We start from the raw sequence: 21,342 nt of genomic DNA, 5'->3' as shown, positions 1-21,342 counted from the left end.
TCACGCTTTAAAGGTTCTCGGTTGAAAAATGCTAAGTGACCATTTGTCGTCCTTCTTTTGTGAACTGCCCATTAATCTATTTTGCTTATTTTCTATTGGGCTATTAAGATTTTTAAAATACTAATTTGCAATTGATCTTAATATAATAAGGACATTAATGCTCTCATAGACATAAATATTTTCCCCATTTTCTTTTCAACTTTGTTGGTTTTTATCATCTTGCTTTTTGTCAGATTTTAGATTTTTATGTACTTAAATACATCAAACTTGTCCCATGACTTATGACGTTGTTCCTACACTTAGAAAAGCCTCCCCTTCACAGAGATAGGAATGTACATTCACATTCTTATAGCTTTATAGTCTCTGACACATATATGACTATATATATATATGCATGTACATATACAAACATACATACATATACACACTCGTAAATATACAGTATCCGTTCAACTCCATTCCTCCCTCTTCTTCATTCCCAGTGTCTTATTTCAAGCACCAATCATCTGTCACCTGAGCTACTGCCCATTTCCATTCTCAATGGCTTGCTATCCATCCTTCACACTACTGCAGCAATAACCTCTTCAAAACTGGATATCTGAACATAATTCTGTCTTGCTTAAAGTCCTTGTAACGGGAGAGCTCTGAGAAGACAGAGGTTATGATGGTGGCAGAGTTTTTTAATCTCCCTGAATCCCCCCATTTTTGTGTGTATGTGTGCACAAGCAGGCCTGAGACTGCTTATCTTTAGAAAGTCCTGCTTTCAAGACTGGCCCTTGGCTGGAGTCTTGGAACTTGGATTTTTGGAGGGTTCCCACCACCCTAGCTGAAGAGAGTGGCTCACCGACTGATAAGAGTGGCTCACTGTGCCTAAACTGTTTGTGCAAAAGATATGGTTTATGGCTGAACCATGGCTGAACACCTGCTTTCCTTAGTAGAGTTTGGAATTTCGGTACATGCTAGGTAGAGGGTGCCTAGGTAACCAACCTCCAACAAAGTCCCTGGCCAGTGAGTCTCTAACAAGCTTCCCTGTAGACAATGTTCCATACATGTTGTCACAATTTGATGGGGAAATTAAGTACATCCTCTCCACTGAGATAACACTCTTGGAAGCTTATACTTGGCTTCCTTGGGACTTCACCCAATGCACCTTTTTCCCTTTGCTGATTTTGCTTTGTATCCTTTCACTGTAATAAATCATAGCCATGTGTATGACTACATGTTGAGTCCTGTGAGTCCTCCTAGTGAAACATCAAACCTGGTCTTGGGGAATCCCAGCACAGACAGTGAGTAGAAGTATGTGAGTGTGTGCGTTATGTGTGTGTGTGTTTTACAGATAGATAGCAAACCAAATAGCAGAACTAAAACCCCATGAAAACATTTACAACAAAACTAGACTATCAGGTATCCCCATGAGCCCCAAAATACACACTAGTAAGTCAAACATTTAACAGCCATAGTCCTTCATAGTATTAGTATCTGTGCAAGAGGAAGCAGAAGGAAATTACAGGGACTGAGACAGATCTGAGAACAGGAAAAGCCCCAAAGAGCCGAAAGGTTTTCACAGGAAAGCATGGTGACCAATTGACAACATCAGCTAGACCAGGAATATCCAATGCATTAGTGGTTCTATGCAAGAGGTTTGCAGAAAGGTCTGAAGGGCTAGAGCAGTTTAGCTCCAATGAACTCCCAAAACTGTCCAGCCAAGGTATCTCCTTCCCAGGTCAGGGCACCATACTGAGAAGACACTACTAAGAGTGGAAACAAACTGAATGGGATGGAGTCAATATAGTTGAAGGAAAGTGAAAATTCACATACAAGTACAGGAGTAGCACAAAGCCAAGCAACCTCAGAAAAGTTAGAAAAGATGCCCTCTAAACTCCATCTCTGTCTAGGAGTTCAGGGAAACTGACTTCACAGATAAATCCCATACAAAGTTACTATGAGAACAAAGAGAATAAGAAGAAAGACATTCTCAACAGATGACCAGAAAGACAATAAAATGATACAAGACCTTAAAAAACAACATAAATCAGAATTAGAAAACTCAGAAATGAGATGTCAGAACTTGGAAAACAATTAGCAATTTTAATCCTTTTAAAAATGCAGGCTACATTATGTAGCCTTCATTAAAGGTAAAAGGAATACAGAATGAATAAATTCAACAAATAATACCATAAAGATAGGTCAAAAGGAAAGACTTTTTAAAAGTCAAAAATAAGGAAAAAGTTAAAAATGATTTGAGAGACAGTAGTAAATCACTGAAGATAAGAAGATCCAACAAGGAAAAAAACAGAGATAAAGAAAACATCAAATACTAAAAACTATAATTCAAGAAAACTTCCTGAAAGAAGAAAAGATTTGAAACTACATGTTAATTGAGCATACCATGTACCTATGAATAACAATACAGAATGACCAACACCAAGACATAGTCTAGTAAAATTACTGAATTTTAAAGGAAAAAAAAATCTTTTGGACATACAGGGAAAAAGAACAAGTGACTTATAAGAAAAAAATACTTAAATTATCATCAGACATTTGAGACCAAAAATGATAGAGTAACACACTTGAACTCCTCAAGGAAAGAAAATGTGAGCCTGCTGCTACTGAGTTATGTTGAAAGAGAATTTGTAATCTCAAAGAAAAAGTCAAAGCAGAAAACATACACTTAATATTGGAAACAATATTAACATATGTTACTCGTGATTATAAAAATATGGAAAACACCTAAAGTACAGAAATGTTTAAATATGCTGTGGCATTTGAACAATGGAATATTATGTAGCCATTAAAAATTATAGTTATGAAGACTAGCAATATGAGAATACCTGGGACAGAACACTAATAAGAAAAAGCAGAAGACAAGATTGGACCAACAGAATGATTATAACTTTATGGACGGAAGACAGAGCTATACAGAGAAACTGCAAGAAAACATTCTTCAAATCACTTCCTATTAAAATGTAGAAGAGAAGAACAAAAGGAAAAATTATACTTTAAGAATATATAAACATATGGAAGTTTATTTTATGCCAACATGTCAATCATAAAACTGCTCAAAAACATAATATAAAGGCTAGAAAAGTATACAAATACTAAAGAAATATATAAAGAGAATCAAGAACATATTATACCATAGTATACAACTGTATACCAACATTCCCATATAACATAAAGGAAACCACTATTCTTGATATAAAGCTTTGTAGTTAGTCAAACTATTTGAGCGCCAAAGTTCAGGTGTAAACAAAACCAGTCAACCAAGTTAACTAAACTGGAATTAAATTCATTCTTGATAAAATAATTATTTTTAAAATGTAATTAATAATTATTTACCAGATCTCCATACTCATAAGGCTTATTAATACTTACAAAAGCTATACCTAAAATGTCAAAAATTTAACTGAAGAAAATGGACTTATTTAACATATACTGAAAAATGCTATATTTAAAATCTCACAGACATTGCATTTAAAAATCACTTTTAAATCTAAGAAATCAATAAAATAGATCCACTTTTTAACTGCTTTCAAAAAGGGTACAGTCTGAGAAAGGCAACACAGGTTAACCTATTTGTGAGCCTAAGCTGCTGAACTTGCCAAATAGCGACTTGCAATTAAATGCTAAGGAGTCTGTCAGCCCTGGCAGCTCTGCAGAAGCAGTAAGGCTCTTTCTCCCCTGCAGACAGACACTGCGATCCACAAAAAACTAACAGCTTCAATTCAGCTCAGACATTTCAAAGTAAGATTCTCAATATATTCAGGCAATCTCATTTCCAATATGAAATTCAGTATAATGCAGATTCAGTGAGACTCCATGGTTTTGTCACTTTTGCTAAGAAATCAATTTGATGATTTTTAAAGATTTCAAATTCTTGATTGTTCACAGAAACAAAAATAGAAAATTTTAATTTAATCATTATATGTGCCCTACCTACTATTTTTCTCAAAAACCCAAACCCTATAGTAAAACTGTCAGTGTAGAAAATGGGCTGGGTGACAGTGTATTGGAATTGAATTATGTCAATTTTTAGACAGACCTGAAATTTTTATGAACATTGTTTAAATTAAAAAAATGAATATTTAATATACTTGAAATCATAAATGAATTGTGAGGAATCTTAATAAAAAAAAAACCTCCACAGATTTCAATTATGCTGCCTGTAAAATGGAAACGTAAGTATACAAAATCATAACTGTGACTTTCTTCACTAAGAAAACTGAGACTGCATACTTACATACAAAGAGGCCAAGTGGTATTTCCTAACCCATGGCACTCTGCTTTAATGCTGTAGAGAAAAATGAAATAATATAGTACACGAAAAATATATAAACATTTGTTCCAGGAAAAGGGAAAAAAACCAACACACTCCAGTTCGATTTCTTCACCTTCTTTAATGCTCTCCTTATTCTAAGTTGCTCTAAAACACAAAATATGATTACTGAGGTCAAGTTACAACTGGTTAATTAGCAGGGGTTTGGAGGGAACACATTAAACCTAAAGATGTTCAAACCAGTTTGCAGAAGTAAATCACAAAAGCTATTTTAGTAAATTAATATGATTATTCATTAAAAGTTCACACTAAAGTTCCCTAATCTCCACATGTTAGGAACTATGTTAGCATCTCATCTAGACCAAAAAAAAAACAAAAAACAAAAAACACCAAAACCAAACAAAACCCTGTTGAAAGTATATTTTCATTCTCACTTGACAGTTAAGGAAAAGGAGGCTTGAGAGTTAAGTCACTTGCCCAGGCTCACACAGCTAGCTCTCCAAATAAATGTGGGATTTACAATGTAGAGCTATACCAAAAAAGCTTATAGAGATGCCAACTGCCCAAACAAGAGGCACCAAGAACGCGAAAATCTAGGTTCTGGTTCATCTGACCTTGCACAAGAGATAAGCTTTGAGCATTACTGTTTTCCTAAACTAGAAGATATATTCAGTTTTGCCATGCAAAGTAATCAATGAAAAAAATCCTTTGAAAATCAACAATACAGCAACCTGTCACCTAGAATTTAAAAAAATTTTCTTCATGCGAAGAAGAGATAAGAATAAATGTTGGACTCTTGCACAAAGTGACAAGAGAATACTGCAAAGTTTCCAGAAGTTTGGATCCTCAAATCCTTATACATTCAGCTGTCTCTGAGCTAGAAAGAGACTCAAAAGGAAACAATGCTACCACTCTTCAAGAGTCGACCTTCAGATCAGTCAGTTAAGAATCTTGTGATCAGAAAGTCCTGGAATCTCAGTTTTCTCACTTGTAAAATGAGAATAACCTATACCTCACAAGTGAGTAGCAAAGAACAAATGAGAAAATGTAATATAAAGCAATGATCACTATACTTGAAACACAATAAATGGTAGTAAGAATTCTACAAGGTGATATAACCTCTGCCTGAATGCTCTCTGAACCCTCTCACCACCTACACTCACCCCAGTGGCAATCGGATGGACTTTGTAATAAATAATGTTGGCATAACTATATACCTGTATAGAAAGATGAACCCCATCTCACACCATATACAAAAATTAATTTGAAATGGAGCATAACAGACATAAATTTAAGAATTTCTGTTCATTTTTTTTTAAAGGCATTAAGAGAGTGGAAAGGCAAGCCGTAGGCTAAAGGAAGATATATGCAACGTGTATATCCAAAAGATGACTCCATCTGGAATACAGAATAAACTATAAATCAATCAGAAAAACAGAAATAACCCCAAACAAAAAGGATAAACAGACTTGAACAGTGACCTCACAGTATATAAAAGTGTGCCAACTCATTCAACACAGAAAAATGCAAATTAAAACCACAATGAGATACAACTACACAACCATCAAAGTGGTTAAAGTTAATTAGACAATATTTGGTATAAGCAAAAACGTGGAGCAACTGGATCTCACATACATTGCTGGGAGAAGTAGACAATGGCACAAGCACTTTAAAACCTTTCTGGCAATTTTTAATAAAGTAAAAATTGATGCCTACCCTAAGACCCAGCAATTTCACTCCTGAGTATTTACTCAAGAGAAATGAAAACATATATCCATGAAAAGACTTATATAAGAATATTTATAGTAGCTTTCTCACAATAGCTACAAACTGGAAACAGTTCATGTGTCCATCAACAGTAGAATGGATAAATAAATTGTGGCACATCCATATAATGGAATACTACACAGTAGTAAAACAGTATGAACTACTATTATTCCATGCAACAAAGCAAACATAATGAAGACTAAGAGAAACCAGACACATATAATTCTTTTAAGAAATATGAGGCAGTGACTGGAAAGGATTAAGATTCTGTATCTTGATTCTGGTAGTATGTAGTTACACAGGTGTATGTATGTATAAAAATTCATCAAGCTGTGTATTTAAGATATATGTACTTTATTATATGTAAGTTATCTCAATTTTTAAAACTTTAAGATTTTACACACAATAAGGCCAAGAGCAGTAACCAAACCTAATGTTTTCACGACTATTCCTTCATCTTTTGTTTTAATAAGAAAACCCTCTAGCAAAATACAATAAAAACTGAAATCTAAGAATATACATGGTAGTATATGACCTAATATTTATGTTACTGAAAAGTCAACCCAGAATTTATAAATCTAAATTTAGCATGCTTCTAATATACCAAAGAAGTGAGGAGGAGAAAGAGGAAAAGAAGAAGAGGAAGAAGAAAGAGAAAAAGAAGAAGAGGAAGAGGAAGGAGAAAAGAGGAACGAGGAGGAGAAGATTACTCTATTTCTTTAAAAAGCAAGGCATCTGAACACTAGATACGATTTTTTTCCAATAGTTCCAACTTCTGTGGGCTTAGGTTTTATGTCTCCATCATCATAATAACCAAAAAAATTACAAAAACAAAATATTATTTCCTATTTTTATGACAATATTAATACATTCTCTGTGGCAAATCACTTATCCTCAACCATAAAATGCAGAAAGTGAGATTACCTCTAAAGTCTTTTCTCATTCAAGGTTTCTATGATTCTAATATTCAACTAATCAAAAAATTCTGAGTTCCCTAAATGCCTTCCAAAATAAAAGCCAAAGTTTGGTCTGGCATTCAAAGTCCCACTTTAACACTATGTTCCTGCTTACCTTTCTAATCTTTTTCTCACATTAGCCCTATATAAAACCCATACGCTTTCCTTTCTCCTTGTTTTTCTTCATATGATTTCCTCCATATAAAATATCCCTCTCCCAAAGTTCTTTATTAGCCTATTAAGATCTTTGTTATCTTTAAATGTATTCATATACTCATATATTTATTGAGGATCTTTTCCATATAAGGCACAAAGTTAGACAATGGCTGAGTACAAAGAAACAAGACACAGTTCCAACTATAATGTGGACATGTAAAGAGCTAACCCTAATACAAGCTAGAATCAAATAACTGTCAGAGGCCAGTTAATATACTAGTAAAACAAAACAAAACAAAATCAGTTATAAGCCTTAGACCCAGATGAAATCCTCCCTCCTTCAACTTTCTCTATTTTATTCCCAATCAGACAGTCTTCTCTGTTCTGGATCACCATGAGACTGTTTTTCATCAATCTTCCATAAAATCATTTATATGTACATCTCTTTTATTACCTCAATACATATGAAATCTGAGAAAAGACTTTTTTCTGTACATTTTTAATATCCATTAAATTTTCCTTAAACACTAAATACTATTCAAATAATGATTTTAATGCTTTTCAAAATTGAAGAGCTCCCATATTTTATCTAATAATACTTATGGCCAAAGTGATTACAATAAAAAGATTAAAAGAAGTTTCACCTCATTGGAAATTCCTGTGGAGAATTTCATGGAAAGTTAGCCAAGAATTAGATTTCTTGAGAAACTGAATATATTCTTTTAAGAATTTTATAGACTAATTTTTATAAAGAAAAAAAATTCAATAATTGACTAATTTTCTTCTATAAAAATTTTCCCTAAATACTCGTATTAACCTGAAATACATAAATATGCTTTGATACTTTAACTATCACATACTTGAAACAAACAAACAAGAAAACTCAATTTACCCTGTGCCTAAATATTGGGTGAGCCAAAAAAGTTCATTCAGTTTTAAGTAAAAATAAAAGACATTTTTCATTTTCACCAAGAACTTTATTGAACAATGGATTCATTAACCAAATGAACTTTTTGCCAACCCAATACAATTATTCCATGTCCACCAAACAGAGTATTTATGAACCTAAGTATCTGTCTTGTAGCTGACATAGTTTAAGCTATGCGACACTTCTATAATGTCATAATTAATATCCATGTTTTGGGCTTAATCTATTAACAATTATCTGTATTGTTTATACATAGTTAAGTTCTAGGAGCATGTTCAGTGGCATAACCGAACTCATGTAAGCACCATCATCTAGTATGAATTAGCTTTTACATACTACCATTAAAGAATAGCTACCTAAGTTTGAGTAAGCTAAATGCAAATTTAAAATACTCAATTTTAAAAACTCAAATTCATTGTCTTATGTAAGGTAATTTAAAAATCTATCTTATCAACTTTATTTTGAATAAATCCATACTGTACCTGGTTACTACCATGGCCAAAAGGAGTACTAGATAAATTAGTGGTTACACTGTGCAAAATAATTTCACCACTGAGAGATCCAGAAGCAATGTAGCAGTCATTCCAATTATATGTTACACAAGTTACTTCATCTTTATGATCCTGAATGAAAGAAATGAAAGTAAATACAGTGCCACACAACCTTCAAACAGCATAGTTCCACGGTTTTTTGTAAATTTCATGTTTTGTAACTATTATGTATTTGTCAATCTAATATATGCTTTAACATTTTCCTCAAATAACTCCCAAAAAATTACTCAAGTGAGTAGTAAACTATCTTTTCAGGGAACAAAGATTTATTTTTCATAACCATAATAATGGTCAGGCACCCTGAAACAAGAGACAAAAAGGAAAGGTAATTTTCTAAATGGCATTATGTCTACCTTAAAGAATTCACTTCCACTGACAAGTAACATTTATTGCAAGTTGATTATTATGAGAGTCCCTGCCCTTGAGAATATTACTGTTCAACTGAGAAGACAGGACATTTAAGTGAACATGCAAATGGCAGAATGAATGCTAAATGAGTGGCAGAGGCAAAGTGTCAGAGGAAAGAGAGTTATCACTGTGAACTGAGTTGACAGAGGAAGCTTTATGGAAGACAGAAAGCTTGAGTTCAACATTAAAAAAAGTAATAAGAGGTAAGTTAGGGGAGGAGAAAGAAAACTGACACTGCAAAATAGAAGAGAGCAAAAAACAAAAGCCCCAAAGCCAGAATGAGCAAAGCATGTTTGAGATTTGATGGCTGCTGCTTCCATCTGCTGAGTACCGACTAAGGCTGGGAGTTTTATATATTATTATTAATCTTTAGAACAATCATGGGAGGCAAGGCCATTTTCCCCATTTGATAGATGAGTTAACTAAGGTTAAGAAACTGTGCAAGCTCACAGAACTGCCAGTGGTAGAGCCAGGATTCAATCCAGGTCATATTCCAAAGCTTATTTTCCTCTCATTATACTCGACTGTCTCCCAAATCCAAAGGGGAATCCACTTTGAGGAAATAAAACTGTTCAGTTTTAAACAAACTGAGTTCACAAGGACTATGTTTTCCAAAATTAAATTAGAGATATCTAGCCTAGGAGCATAGTGATCAGCATAGTTTTTAAGTTTGATGTCATACCTTAATAAGATAAACAAACCAACCTTTGTATCTTGTAATTAGATTAATGTAATATCAAGAATAGTAGCTATAATATTCCACTTATTTTACAACTTTTTCAAATGGTCCTTGAAGCATGCTGGGAAATGCCTTTACATTTTACTGCTTTTTTAAATCAAACAAATGTCATCCTGAGGAAAAGAATATCTGATAAGAAAGGAAAAAGGAGTGGACATATAGTGCATCATTCCCATTTGAGAAATTATAACGTGGGGTCCAATACAATTTCTATGACTTTGTAAAGAGGCAGGTGTGTCTTCCTGATTTCAACTGTGGAAAATAAGTCATTCAGCTGAGGATGGAAAAATGAGTAGAATTTTGCCATGTAAGGAGGGATGGGAATAAGTGATGCTCCTAAAACGTGTGACACTGTGTGACAAAATTGGCCACAGACTTCTAATCTCTTCTCAATTCTTTAAGATATTCTTTAGTCATACTAGGTATATCCCCCTAAACAGCTTTAATTCAATTATTTCATAATTTAAAATATTAAACAATGAATAGTATCTGAGTGTGCCTCTCATCTTTGCCCTTACTAGTTGCTTGACATTGAACAAGTTCTTTAACATCTCTGAGTCGGAGTTTCTCCATCTGTACTTAGGAATAATACTACCTGCTCTGCAGAGTTGTAGAATAGATAGAATAAATATGTTAAGCACAGTGGCTGGCATGTCAAAGAATTCAATAAAAGTTAAGTATTCTCATTATTGGCAACTTTTCAATTTTCCTGAAGACTCTTCAAAGTTTAGTTAATACTTAAAATAATGAACTTCCAAAAGTAATATTTTAAACAGCAATCATAAGATTATATTTCAACTTAGCTAAGAGAAAACCATTTTCTATATACTATTTCTCTAGTAAGAATTAACTCAATGACATTAAGATATGTAATAAAATTATAATGATCTCTGGTATTTGCTTCAAAATACTCTGAAGGTCTGAAGATGAGAGAGTAGATGAGCACATAAATAAAACAATACTGGCCATGAGTTGATCATCACTGAAATCAGGTGATGAATACATGGATGATGAGTTAAAGGAAGTTCTTTCTCTGTGTATATAGGTATGTGTGTGTATAGATAAAAATATGTTCAAAATTTTGCATATTAAAACTTTTTTAAAAGACATAAAAATTAAAAATAATTTAATAAATGAACTTCCAAATATTAAAAAGACAGAAGTCCAAAAAAACAATTGCAACCAGGGGCTTTCATGATGATTATTTTCATTTTCTGAAACTGCAAAAAGCTAACTATTTAAAGAAACACTAACTGTAAGTTGTAAACCATTTTAGAAACATTTCATTACCGAGATGAAAATACATACATACAAACTGTAGCAGAGAACTAAGAAGCCATATCCCCAAATACTGTCATCCCAAAACCACTCTCATTATTTCAAAGTGCCTTAAAAAGATCTCTAATGACAACAAACCATATTTTTTTTAAAATGAAGTAAGTGGTTCACTCACACGAGAGCAGGCCAAAGTGAAAAAATAAGGAAAAAGTTTTAACCCCAGCAATATAGCAATATAGTAACATATGTGGAGGGAAAAATAAACCAAAAAAATTGTTTTTGGCTACACAGCATCTTTCTTTTCCCTAACAAATCTCACTTCAATTCTGAAGCAGCTTATTTTTATCATAAAAGCTCAAAATTAAAAGTTTGGTAACTATTACTAATAAACATTGTGGGATACCCATTTCTGTAAGGATTAAAAAAAAAAAAAGTTGCTTACCTTAAGAGATCGATGAACTCTTTTTGATTTTAAATCCCAAATATTAACAGTGTTATTTAGGCCTCCGCTTACCAAATACATTGATGTTGAATTTAAACTGACACATGTCTGCTTTTGCTATTAAAGAAAAAAAAAGTCACATTAACGTAACAGAGCCCAGAGCTGACTTTCAAGTCTCACCCAACACTTGGTAAGCACATGAAAAATATTTGTTGAGTTAAATGCTATAAACATGCCAATTCTTGTACTAAAGATTCACCTCTCATTATCTGTCACATGGATTCAATAGTTTGCAAAGTGTTCAAAAAGGCTTTAAGGAAATCAACCAGATTCAAGATTCATGTTCTAGTCCACAGAAACGTGGTGACAGAGGAAGCTTAGGAAATACCAGCAAGTCTTGGGCTCCCATCAGGGCTTACTTGCCCTTAATATTTCCCTTTAATAAAACCTGGTCTTAGACTCCCACAGAATATCTCATATTAAAATCAACCCACAGCTCAGAAAATTCTTAAGGTAGAGGGAACTGTAAAGAATGCCTAGTTTAAAACCCTCATTTTACAGAAGGGCAAAGTTTTATAAAGAGGATAAGATACTAGTCCAGTGTCACAGCAAATCTCCCCCTAATGGCCCAAGTCTCAAACATCATGTCATCAGAACCTAACTCTACACTCTCCCCCACCACTGTAAAGGTCCCATTCATCCAGTTCCTCAAGATAAAAGTCCAGAATTAACCTTGATTCCTTGTTCTCCCTCTGCCCAATCTATCAGTAAGTTCTCTAAACTCCAAGCCTAAAATCTATCCCACATGGGCCCCCCTTTATCTACTGTCACTGCTAGCACCCTAATCCAAACCTTGACAAAACACAACAGCAGCCTCCTAACTGGCTGTCCTGCTTCCACTCCTGCTTCCTTACATCCCATGCTCCGTAAGTAGAGTGACCTTTAAGAAATGTAAATCAGATCATGTGTCTCTCATTTAAAAATCTTCACTGGCTTCCAATCACACCTAGAATAAATTCCGAACTCATCATTAACCTGGCTTTCAAAGCCCTATTCATCTGTCCCTTCTTACCTGGTCTCACCATTTTCCTCCTTATCCACTAATTCTCTAGCCACACTGACCATCTTCCATTCCGTAAACACTATATTTGCCTCAAGGCTTCTACACAGCTAGTCTTGCCTGGAAAGTTAATTTCCCTGAATCTTGGCTTGAATGGCTGCTTCTGGTCAATAGATATCAACTTAAATGCCACAACTTCAGGAGACCTCCCTTGGCCACTTAACATAACTTGCTATCTCAATATCTTATTTTAGCTCTCTGCATAACAACTTATCACTATACTCAGTATTCTGTTTACTAGTTTATTGTCTCTCAGCAGAATGTCAGTTTCCTTAGAGCAAAGACCATATCCATGTTCAATAAATATTTATAGAACAAACGGCTAAAGTACAGAGGTAACCAAGTTTTTCTCACAATGATTATCTATGAGTGTCATCTATCTGGTAGTACCATCAGTAACTATGCTACAAAGAGCACAGTATTGCATGTTTTTCTCTATTTAATTTTCAGATACACTGCATAGTTACATTAATTATTCTCACCTCCACCTGAATACCATGAGGGGAAAAAAGAGAAATGAATTCCAAAGGGGACATTTTGTGACTTAGTTAAAGGTTAAAAGGCAAACGATGCAGGTTTAGGCAAGTCATCTCACCTTTCCGAGCCTACATTTCTACATCTGAGAAACGAGAGATGAGGACCAGATCTACTGTTCTTGAGAGTCCTGCATCTTCAAAAACATCCTCTGCTCAAGAGAGCACCAGATTCTTAAAAGGGTACAGATAACCCCCTCTCCCTCCCCCAAGGCTTCTTCCAGCTCTGAAATTCTGACTGAGTCAAAATTATTAACACATACAAAAATATCAGGAGCACGTTCCATCAATGTTTCAGTATGGTCGCTATAATTCTCTTGCAGGTCATTCTAGGAATTGACTTTAGTCTAAACAGACTAGTAAAAGTTAGAATCTGGTGATCATTGCAGATCAGGACAGTGTGCTAAGAGCTATAAAATAACCTTTAAAGAAAACAGAGAAGAAGGGCCTCCATCAAAGATCAATATATTAGGATTCTAATCATCAAAAACCACTCAAATTATTCTTAAGGGCTCAGAACAAAACCTGTATTTATAGCTGCTTACCATAATGATAGAAGATCTTTTTATGTTAATAGATTATTAACGTAGCTAATGAACTTAAATAATTAATGGAAATTGAGTGCTTACTACAGAAATCCTGTACCCTAAGACACAAGCAATGGGTGGAATTTTAAAATCTGAAAATAACATCAGGTCAAATTTCTAGGCTATATAGTAGCCTATCGTATCCATTATAATACTGTTAAGACCAATATGTCTACTTTAAAGAGGTAAAATACAAAATCAAAGAAAATAAATATGAAACTTAATAAAGTTCCACCTTAAAAATAATGTTAAAATAAGTACGACAGAACCTTATTTTCCCAATGAGCAAAGGTCTAATATCTCAAATGGTACATAAGTAATAGGACTTGGATCCTATGAAGCAAAGGTTACCAACACACTAATATGTTATAAGAAATTACTAATAAAGACTAAAAAACCAATGGTTGTAAAATATGTTTTGTAAGTAAACCAAAGCAGATTTAAATTATAACTACAATGATCTCACTTGCATCAACCTGCATTCTGATATGACTTAACTGTGGGAAACAGAACTACAGCAACTAATGTAAAATATTCACAAAATCCTTAAAGTGGTGTCACACTTGTAAATATCATGTCATTTTTATATTTTACACATTGACAACAACAAAAAACGGTCCCAAACTGGTTCTAAGGCAACGCATAAGAGAGAGTGTGTGTGTGTGTGTGTGTGTGTGCACGCATGTGTGTAGACAGATAGATAAATAGTGGTAGAGGTGGAAATCTAAATTGTTTTGATGTTGATATTTAACTCACAAATGTTTGCTGCCCACCTTTGACATGATCTGAAGATCCAAAGATGACTAAGATGTTCCGCCTGTTCTTGAAGAGTACAGTTTGCCTTTATTGAGCAGCGATACTCTCTGCCTCAATTTCACTTACTGAGGTTGATAGGCAAACGTCATTCCTACCCTTAGCAGACATTCTCTCCGCCCCAGTCTCTTAATATCTGTGGGCTGGAACTGATGCTGAGATCAATCCAACAGATACCTTTAGGAAAGGACTGATAGAAATCCTAAGTCCTTTTTACGTTAGATGAGCTTATATTCCAATGCTCTGCTGTGTTCTACTCCACTGTAATTGGAGTAGAACAATTATTAATCGGGCTGCCTTATCTACTCCAGTGTGTAAAATTATGACAATTCATAATGGTTTAGAGTCTGCTATGAAAACTATGAAATTTAAAAAAAGAACAAGCTACCAACTAACTACTTATTCCTTTTTATTTAGATCTTATTTAAAATGGAAATAGCTTTCAAGAAGTGTATGATTGGAAATAAGAAAGCCAGCATTATCCTGAATCAGAGGGATTAACTTATAAAACTAAAGGGTAAGAACATATAGTGAGAGCTTCATTTAAATGCTCTGGGACCAAAGCTCTGGGACAAAGGCATCCTGTTGCAGGAGAGCTTGGGGAGACTCAGGCAGTACCATGTGGACAGAAGCTAAAGCAGAAGGCTACCATCAGATAAGGCTCTTTAGCTGATGGTCCTGAGCCCAATGTCAGCAAAGGTAGGGCTACATCATTAGGACTCTTTTGCTCAAATCAACTCAGTGACCATGGTGGAACATCATCCTGAAAAACCACAGCAATACCAGAGAACCTCCCACAGAGGGGAAATGGAGAAAGTTAACTGCCTAGTTGACGAAATGAAGTCCTTGATTGCTCCCCTAGTACCCAATATTATTTTACCTAAAGATGTTTCAGTAAGCACACTTATTTAACCTTTAAGTGTTACTCTATTATTTTAAGCTCAGGTTAAGAATAACGCTTTTAAACACCTTCATATTTAGTTGCCAGCACCATAATAAATAAGCAATTACAACCCAAGCAAAACAGATTTTTAAAAGTTAAAAAAACACTTACCCCTTCACCAAGCTCTAAAAGTGGAACAGGTTTACATTTGCAACTTGAAACAACTATTTTGTCACCACTGGAAGATGCTGTCACTAGAAAGTTATCTAAATGAAGAGTTATGGAGAATCGAACAATCCATGAGCAGCTCTAGCACTCGACCATCATTATAAGAATTGAGATGATAAAAGCAAGCACACTAAGCAACGAATATAGCTGATACATTAGCTTTCAAAACTGGCTCAGATTACTAATTACTAAGACTAATTCTCTTTACTACTACTGCAGGGAAGAACCATCCTTTCTGATTCTGCTATCACTTGAAAGCTATTTAACCCATGTGAAATACTACTCCATTTTCAAAGAGTAGGCCAGAAGGTCTAATTTTATCCTTCAAGAATGAGAGCATGATAAAAGCAACATCAGGGAAATATCAATCAACCTTTTCATCTATAAATACTGTTTAAGACAGCTATTTAGTAACGCAGTGCTTGATATCAATTTAAGCTAGGAAGCAAATATCCACATTAGTCTCCTATTTTTCTACTAAGAGATAAAGCCTGATATTTTCTCAGGATGGAATTTTTGTGATAGAGTGTTTTAATCTTAAATGTATTAAGAATATTACAGTATATGTAGCAAATATAAATAAGTGTGGTTACACAGCAACTATGTTATGAGAGTTTTGACTTTATTTCAATTCAATTAAATTCAAGTTATTTAAAATATAATTTTAAATTATTAAAATAAATAATTATTTAAAATTTAATTTAATAATTTAAAATTATAATTTCCTTATTTTACATAAATTATAAGTGGAATAATCAGTAAACACAAAACAGTGTAAGTATTTTAAAACTAAAATGACTAAATACAATAATATAACCAAGACCAAGAATCTGATTTTGAGTCAAAACAAATTAAAATATCAGAAGTTTAAACCTATACTTTTAACAAGCAAAGTCTTAACTGCATTACTTTTGGATGATTTACATAACATTCAGATATTTTGTGAACATACCATGGACTGTAATTTTATTATGATATATGATTCAAACAAAATCACTTCCACCTACCTAGATATTACAGCACTGAGAAAAATAAATCATTTCCCTTTCCTTGGCTTCTTCCTATGTTTATTGTTACTTTTCTCCTTAGAATATATTAAAGAAAGGACTGAGAGAAAACAATACAAGAGGGTACTCTAGTTACTCCTTTTATTTCTCATGTAGTTTTAGAAATCATGAGAAAGTGAGGAATATTACCTAGAGAACCAAAAAAAAGAAAACTAATCTCCCTGGCACCTCACCATCAACACTGTCCTTGGGATCCATGCTAAGTGGTCCCTAAATCTCTGAGTCTGGGAATTCCTTGGTCTTCAGTAACTAACCTCTATGGAAGGCTCTAACCTTCTAACTAACTAACCTCTATGGAAGGCATCAAAGCCTCAATAGGTATAAAACTATACAAAGGTTTTCAGTGCACATGTACTTGTACAACAAAACTATACAGAAATAAGACCAGTTTCCAAAAGTCATAGGACACCATCACATAGTTACATCAGTTTTGTTGATAGAGCATTAAGTGGTTTATCAGTAAATGTATCAACTCCTAATAAAATTCCTTGGAGGAAAAAAATAATAAATCTCATTAAGAACTGCTACTTTTATGCAGTGAGTAACAAGGAAAATTAGGCTCTAAACATAATAAAAATCTAATAGAAGGAACCTCACACATTTGTGACTCTTTTTAAAACATCTTACCCCACTCTACATCTAGAGTCCTTCAAAAATGCAGTCCCTTCACCATGAGTTTGATTAATAAAGCACCAAAGTTATTTATTTTGATACTTTAATACAAAATCAAGGAATGATGAAGAGGTAAATTTAATTCAATAAGAAAATTCATCATTTTTGTTATATATTTGCAAGAATAGTTAGATTGAGCATGAAAACTTCTAATGTTTTTGTTCATGAATCATTCATATTTTAAAGCTTTGATATTTTTACTTTCATCAGGAAGCAGAATATTACTACTTTGATACTGATAAGATCAGACACATGTTAAAGCTTAATCTGTTGTTTAAGAAATAGTGTATGCGTATGAGTTCCACAGGCGAATGATTATTTCTAGCATACCAAGTATACAGAACATTTTCATACAAAAGGTGGTAAGAATACTTTGTTTACAGCAGTGGTTCACAACCGAGGGTGATTCTGGCTCCCAGGTGACATCTAGCAATTCTGGAGATGATTTTTGGCTGTCACCACTGGGGCTACTGGCATCTGGTTGGTAGAGACCAGGAAGGCTTCTAAACATCCTACAATGCACAGGGCAGCCTCCATAACGAAGCATTATCTTGCCCAAAATGTCAATAGTGAGATACTGAGAAATCCCTATTTATGAGTTCATTTTATCCACATCTAGGAACTTATTAAGACAGGGAGGATGTCAATCAGAAACATAAAAACCTTAGGAAAGTTCAATCTAGATAATTTTCCTGTCTTTTTGGGAAACAAGACTATTTTCATCACAGATAGAAAGGAAGAGAAATACAGAGAATACATCAGTAAGATGGGAATGTTTGACTATTTTTATCTCTTCCCTCAACCTTTGCTTCTGCCTTCAAGTTCTGTCTTTAATTTCCCAACTACAAATATCCAAACACAGATACAAAACATCATTCCAGAACCTTTCAGAACTTTTCCCACCATTACCTACCTTATTCCATTTGATTCAATAACAAACTGTTAAAAACAAAACTAATTCTATGATCTGCCTCTAGTAGCTAACATATTTTTAATAGCAGTGTTTTTCAATGTAGTGAATTGCAAATAAGTTTTTAATGAAATTAACAGAGAATATCAGTGTGCATCATATGACATACTGTTTACTAAGTTCCTATTTCACAGCTATGCCAAATATATTTCTCATTATGGATCACATGCAAAAGTTTCATTGATACTGGTTGTTTAACCTAACAAAAAAGTGGTTGTTTAAAAAAGAAAAGGATACTATTGCTGCTCCAACACACTGAGCTGATTCCATGTGGTGATGTGTGTGGGTTGAACTTATCCACCAATGTCATAGATGAAGCATCCCATATTTTAACATCATCTCCCGATGAAGCAAATCTGAGGTTTTCCTGCATGACTGCACCTGCAAATAGTTTAAAACAACATATTTTAAAAACAATTAAGGATAGGTTTTAAAAACAAGAGTTAAGATGAGGCATCTTATCTAAAACAAGTGGCTCTACTCGTTCACTTTTGTCTCAGAGACTGTGCTCACCACAAAGTTTTTGGAGTGATCTCTCTAAAACATAAACCAGATCATATTCTCTTAGCTGACCTTTCCAATGACTCTCCAGAACAATTACAATGAAATCCAACCTCCTTAGCGTGCCTTACACAAACTGGTCTGCTGTAACATTCCTACCTCTCTTTCCCAGGGCCACCAAACTCACTGGCCTTCTTTCTCACCTCCGAGTCTTTCTGTTTGCAGCCCCATCTGCCTGGAATGGTCTTTCCCGATTTCCCAAGGTCATCTCCTTCACATCATTCCAGTCTCAGCTCATGTTTCTTCCTCAGAAAGGCCTTCCCTGACCACCATGGCTAAAGCTGCTCCACACCAGTTGTCCTATATCCCATTACCCTGTTTCATTCTTTATGGCCCTTCCTGCTATCTGCAGTCTTACTCTCATGTCTGACTCCCCTTGACTTGAACAAAATAAAGATCCTTAGAACAGGGATTTCATCTTGTTTACTACCAGTCTTGAAACATTCCTGGCACACAGCTGGTACTCAACAAATAACTGTTGGATAGGTAACTTCCTTACCTTTTAAAAAATTTATGATAAACTGTAGTACTCCTGCAGGTCAGAATCCCGCCATGGCAGGCTTTCCAAATAAGTCTAAAATTAGCAAATACAGCCTAAGAAGATGTCACTAAGTCCCTATACCAACACACAGTCTACAATGCCTTCGCTTGTATTATCTGTTCACAGTATACAGTTCAAACACAGAATTCTGACAAAGTGATTTCATAAACCAAGGCAGTCTAGAAGACAAAAGGCAAGTAGTAATGCATGATGGGTAAGAAAAAAATGCTGAGAAATACCTGGGAGAAAGGGGAAGGGAAGGGATGGGGGCCTAGAAATATACCCTTCACACCTTCCTGGTGTGGACAGTGCAAGAGTGCAGCAGCGCATAAGTGATATTACAGACAGGTTCCCAAGTCATCAACAAAACATCACACTTACGAGGAGCAGACTCTATTTCAGAGGACAACCTAAAGGCCTAACAAGTTACAGGGCCCTTTCATTCTCCAAAGACAAAATTTTCAATGTGTTTATAAAGAAGCTAAAACTTTTGTTAACTAGAAAAGCCACCTATGTGATTCACTATGCTCCATTCATCAGATAAATACAGTTCTACTAAGAGCCGTTAGTCATCTGCTGAAACGTAGACATAGTGTTTGGATTCGGTGCCTTAACAGGTGGTAACATGTGCCCTTTCGGATCCCTACTCAACAACAATGAAGTGCTGGAAAGGCATCTGTAAACCCAGTAAAAACCACTGAAAGATATCTTTACTATAATCTTAGCCCATTCCTGTTGAGCGGCGTGATGTAGCGGAAAGATCCCTTTAGACCTGGCTCAGATGATCTGCCCCAGAGTTAGGTGACAGTCACTTTGGCCAAGTCATTCAACGTCGGTCTCCTCCTCTCAAAGTGGAGCGGGAAAGGGCCCACCAACCTCAGTCTTCCGAGAACTGAGCACATTTTAAGGGCGCGGCATCATATCAGCCTCAGGAAGAGGCTCCCATCAAAACTGAGCTGTCAGGACACAAGGCGGTAGCACCGTCAGCCCCGGATTCGGGGAGCGCGGCTACAAAAAACAATTCCACTACGACTTAGCTTAAACAAAAGTTCTACAAATTTCAGTAAAAACCCAAAATGCATTTTACTTGCAGGAGTCTTGCTCAACTGGGGTTACCTCGTAAAATGCATTTGAGCGCCTGCTAAACGAGTTGGATTTGAGAGGTTTACAAAAAGAGAACGGGACTGTGGACAAGCGGCAAACTTTCCGGAGGCAGCGCAGCCCCCAGAGCCGCCACCGACCTACCCCAGTTGACCCGGGCCACCTCTCAGGCCCGACCGGAGCCCGTCGCAGGGGGAGGTGCGCGACCCCGGCCCGCGGCTCCCTGGCACTTCCGCGCCAAAAGCGCCGCCGCACCCCTGCCCGGTAACCGTCCGGAGCGCCAGGCCGGCCGGAGCCCCGGGACCCCAGGGGCCTCCGACCCGCCCCCTGAGGTGACCGGACAGCGGGCACCAGTAGAGGGCAAGTACTCGGCAGGCGTCGGCCCCCACCCCGGGCCCTCCGGAACCTCACCTCTCAGCCGCCGTACACCGGGGGCCCCGGCGCGGCCCTCTCCGGCGCTGGGCTTCCGGCTCCCGCCTAGACTGTTAAACTTCGGCGGCCGGAAGTCCCGCCCCCGGATGGCGTCACCGGGAGAGGCGCTACCGCAAGCGATGGTTCGGGTTGGTGGGCAGGGGCAGGGCCAGGGCCAGGGGCGGTGCTGGGTCTGGTGGGGGTCCTGGTCCTCGTGCCTGGGAGGGATCTTTGGGCCTGGGCGGCTCCCTCCACACCCCACCGATGGCGCTAGGGCCAGAGGCTGCTGCCCTTTTGTCATCCATTTGTTCGTTGGCTGCCTACTGTGTGCCAGGCACTCTGCTAGACTCTGGG

The 21,342-nt window shown here is 36.0% G+C and overlaps 1 protein-coding gene across 5 annotated transcripts in view; it reads right to left on the bottom strand.

Annotated features, from left to right (window-relative positions):
- Positions 1–21,077, bottom strand: part of NEDD1 (NEDD1 gamma-tubulin ring complex targeting factor) — a 45,351-nt gene extending 24,274 nt beyond the window's left edge. For 2 of the 5 annotated variants that reach the window (XM_049695025.1, XM_004269516.3), the window contains exons 1-5: positions 20,989–21,077; positions 18,612–18,755; positions 15,609–15,703; positions 11,502–11,618; positions 8,566–8,706 (exon numbers count right to left, since the gene is read on the bottom strand). In XM_049695025.1, the coding sequence (XP_049550982.1) occupies positions 8,566–8,706; positions 11,502–11,618; positions 15,609–15,703; positions 18,612–18,747 (489 nt within the window). In that variant the 5' untranslated portion in view covers positions 18,748–18,755; positions 20,989–21,077. Of the gene's footprint in view, positions 1–8,565; positions 8,707–11,501; positions 11,619–13,417; positions 13,437–15,608; positions 15,704–18,611; positions 18,756–20,721; positions 20,907–20,988 lie in introns of those variants that run through there. The other 3 variants (XM_049695024.1, XM_049695026.1, XM_049695027.1) reach the window with 3 other exon arrangements.
- Positions 21,078–21,342: the final 265 nt, after the last annotated feature.

The sequence above is a fragment of the Orcinus orca genome, chromosome 11, assembly GCF_937001465.1.
Source record: "Orcinus orca chromosome 11, mOrcOrc1.1, whole genome shotgun sequence".
NCBI classification, from domain to species: Eukaryota; Metazoa; Chordata; class Mammalia; order Artiodactyla; family Delphinidae; genus Orcinus; species Orcinus orca.
The sequence above is the reverse complement of the archived record's forward strand: the minus strand, read 5'-3'. Positions and strand labels throughout refer to the sequence as shown.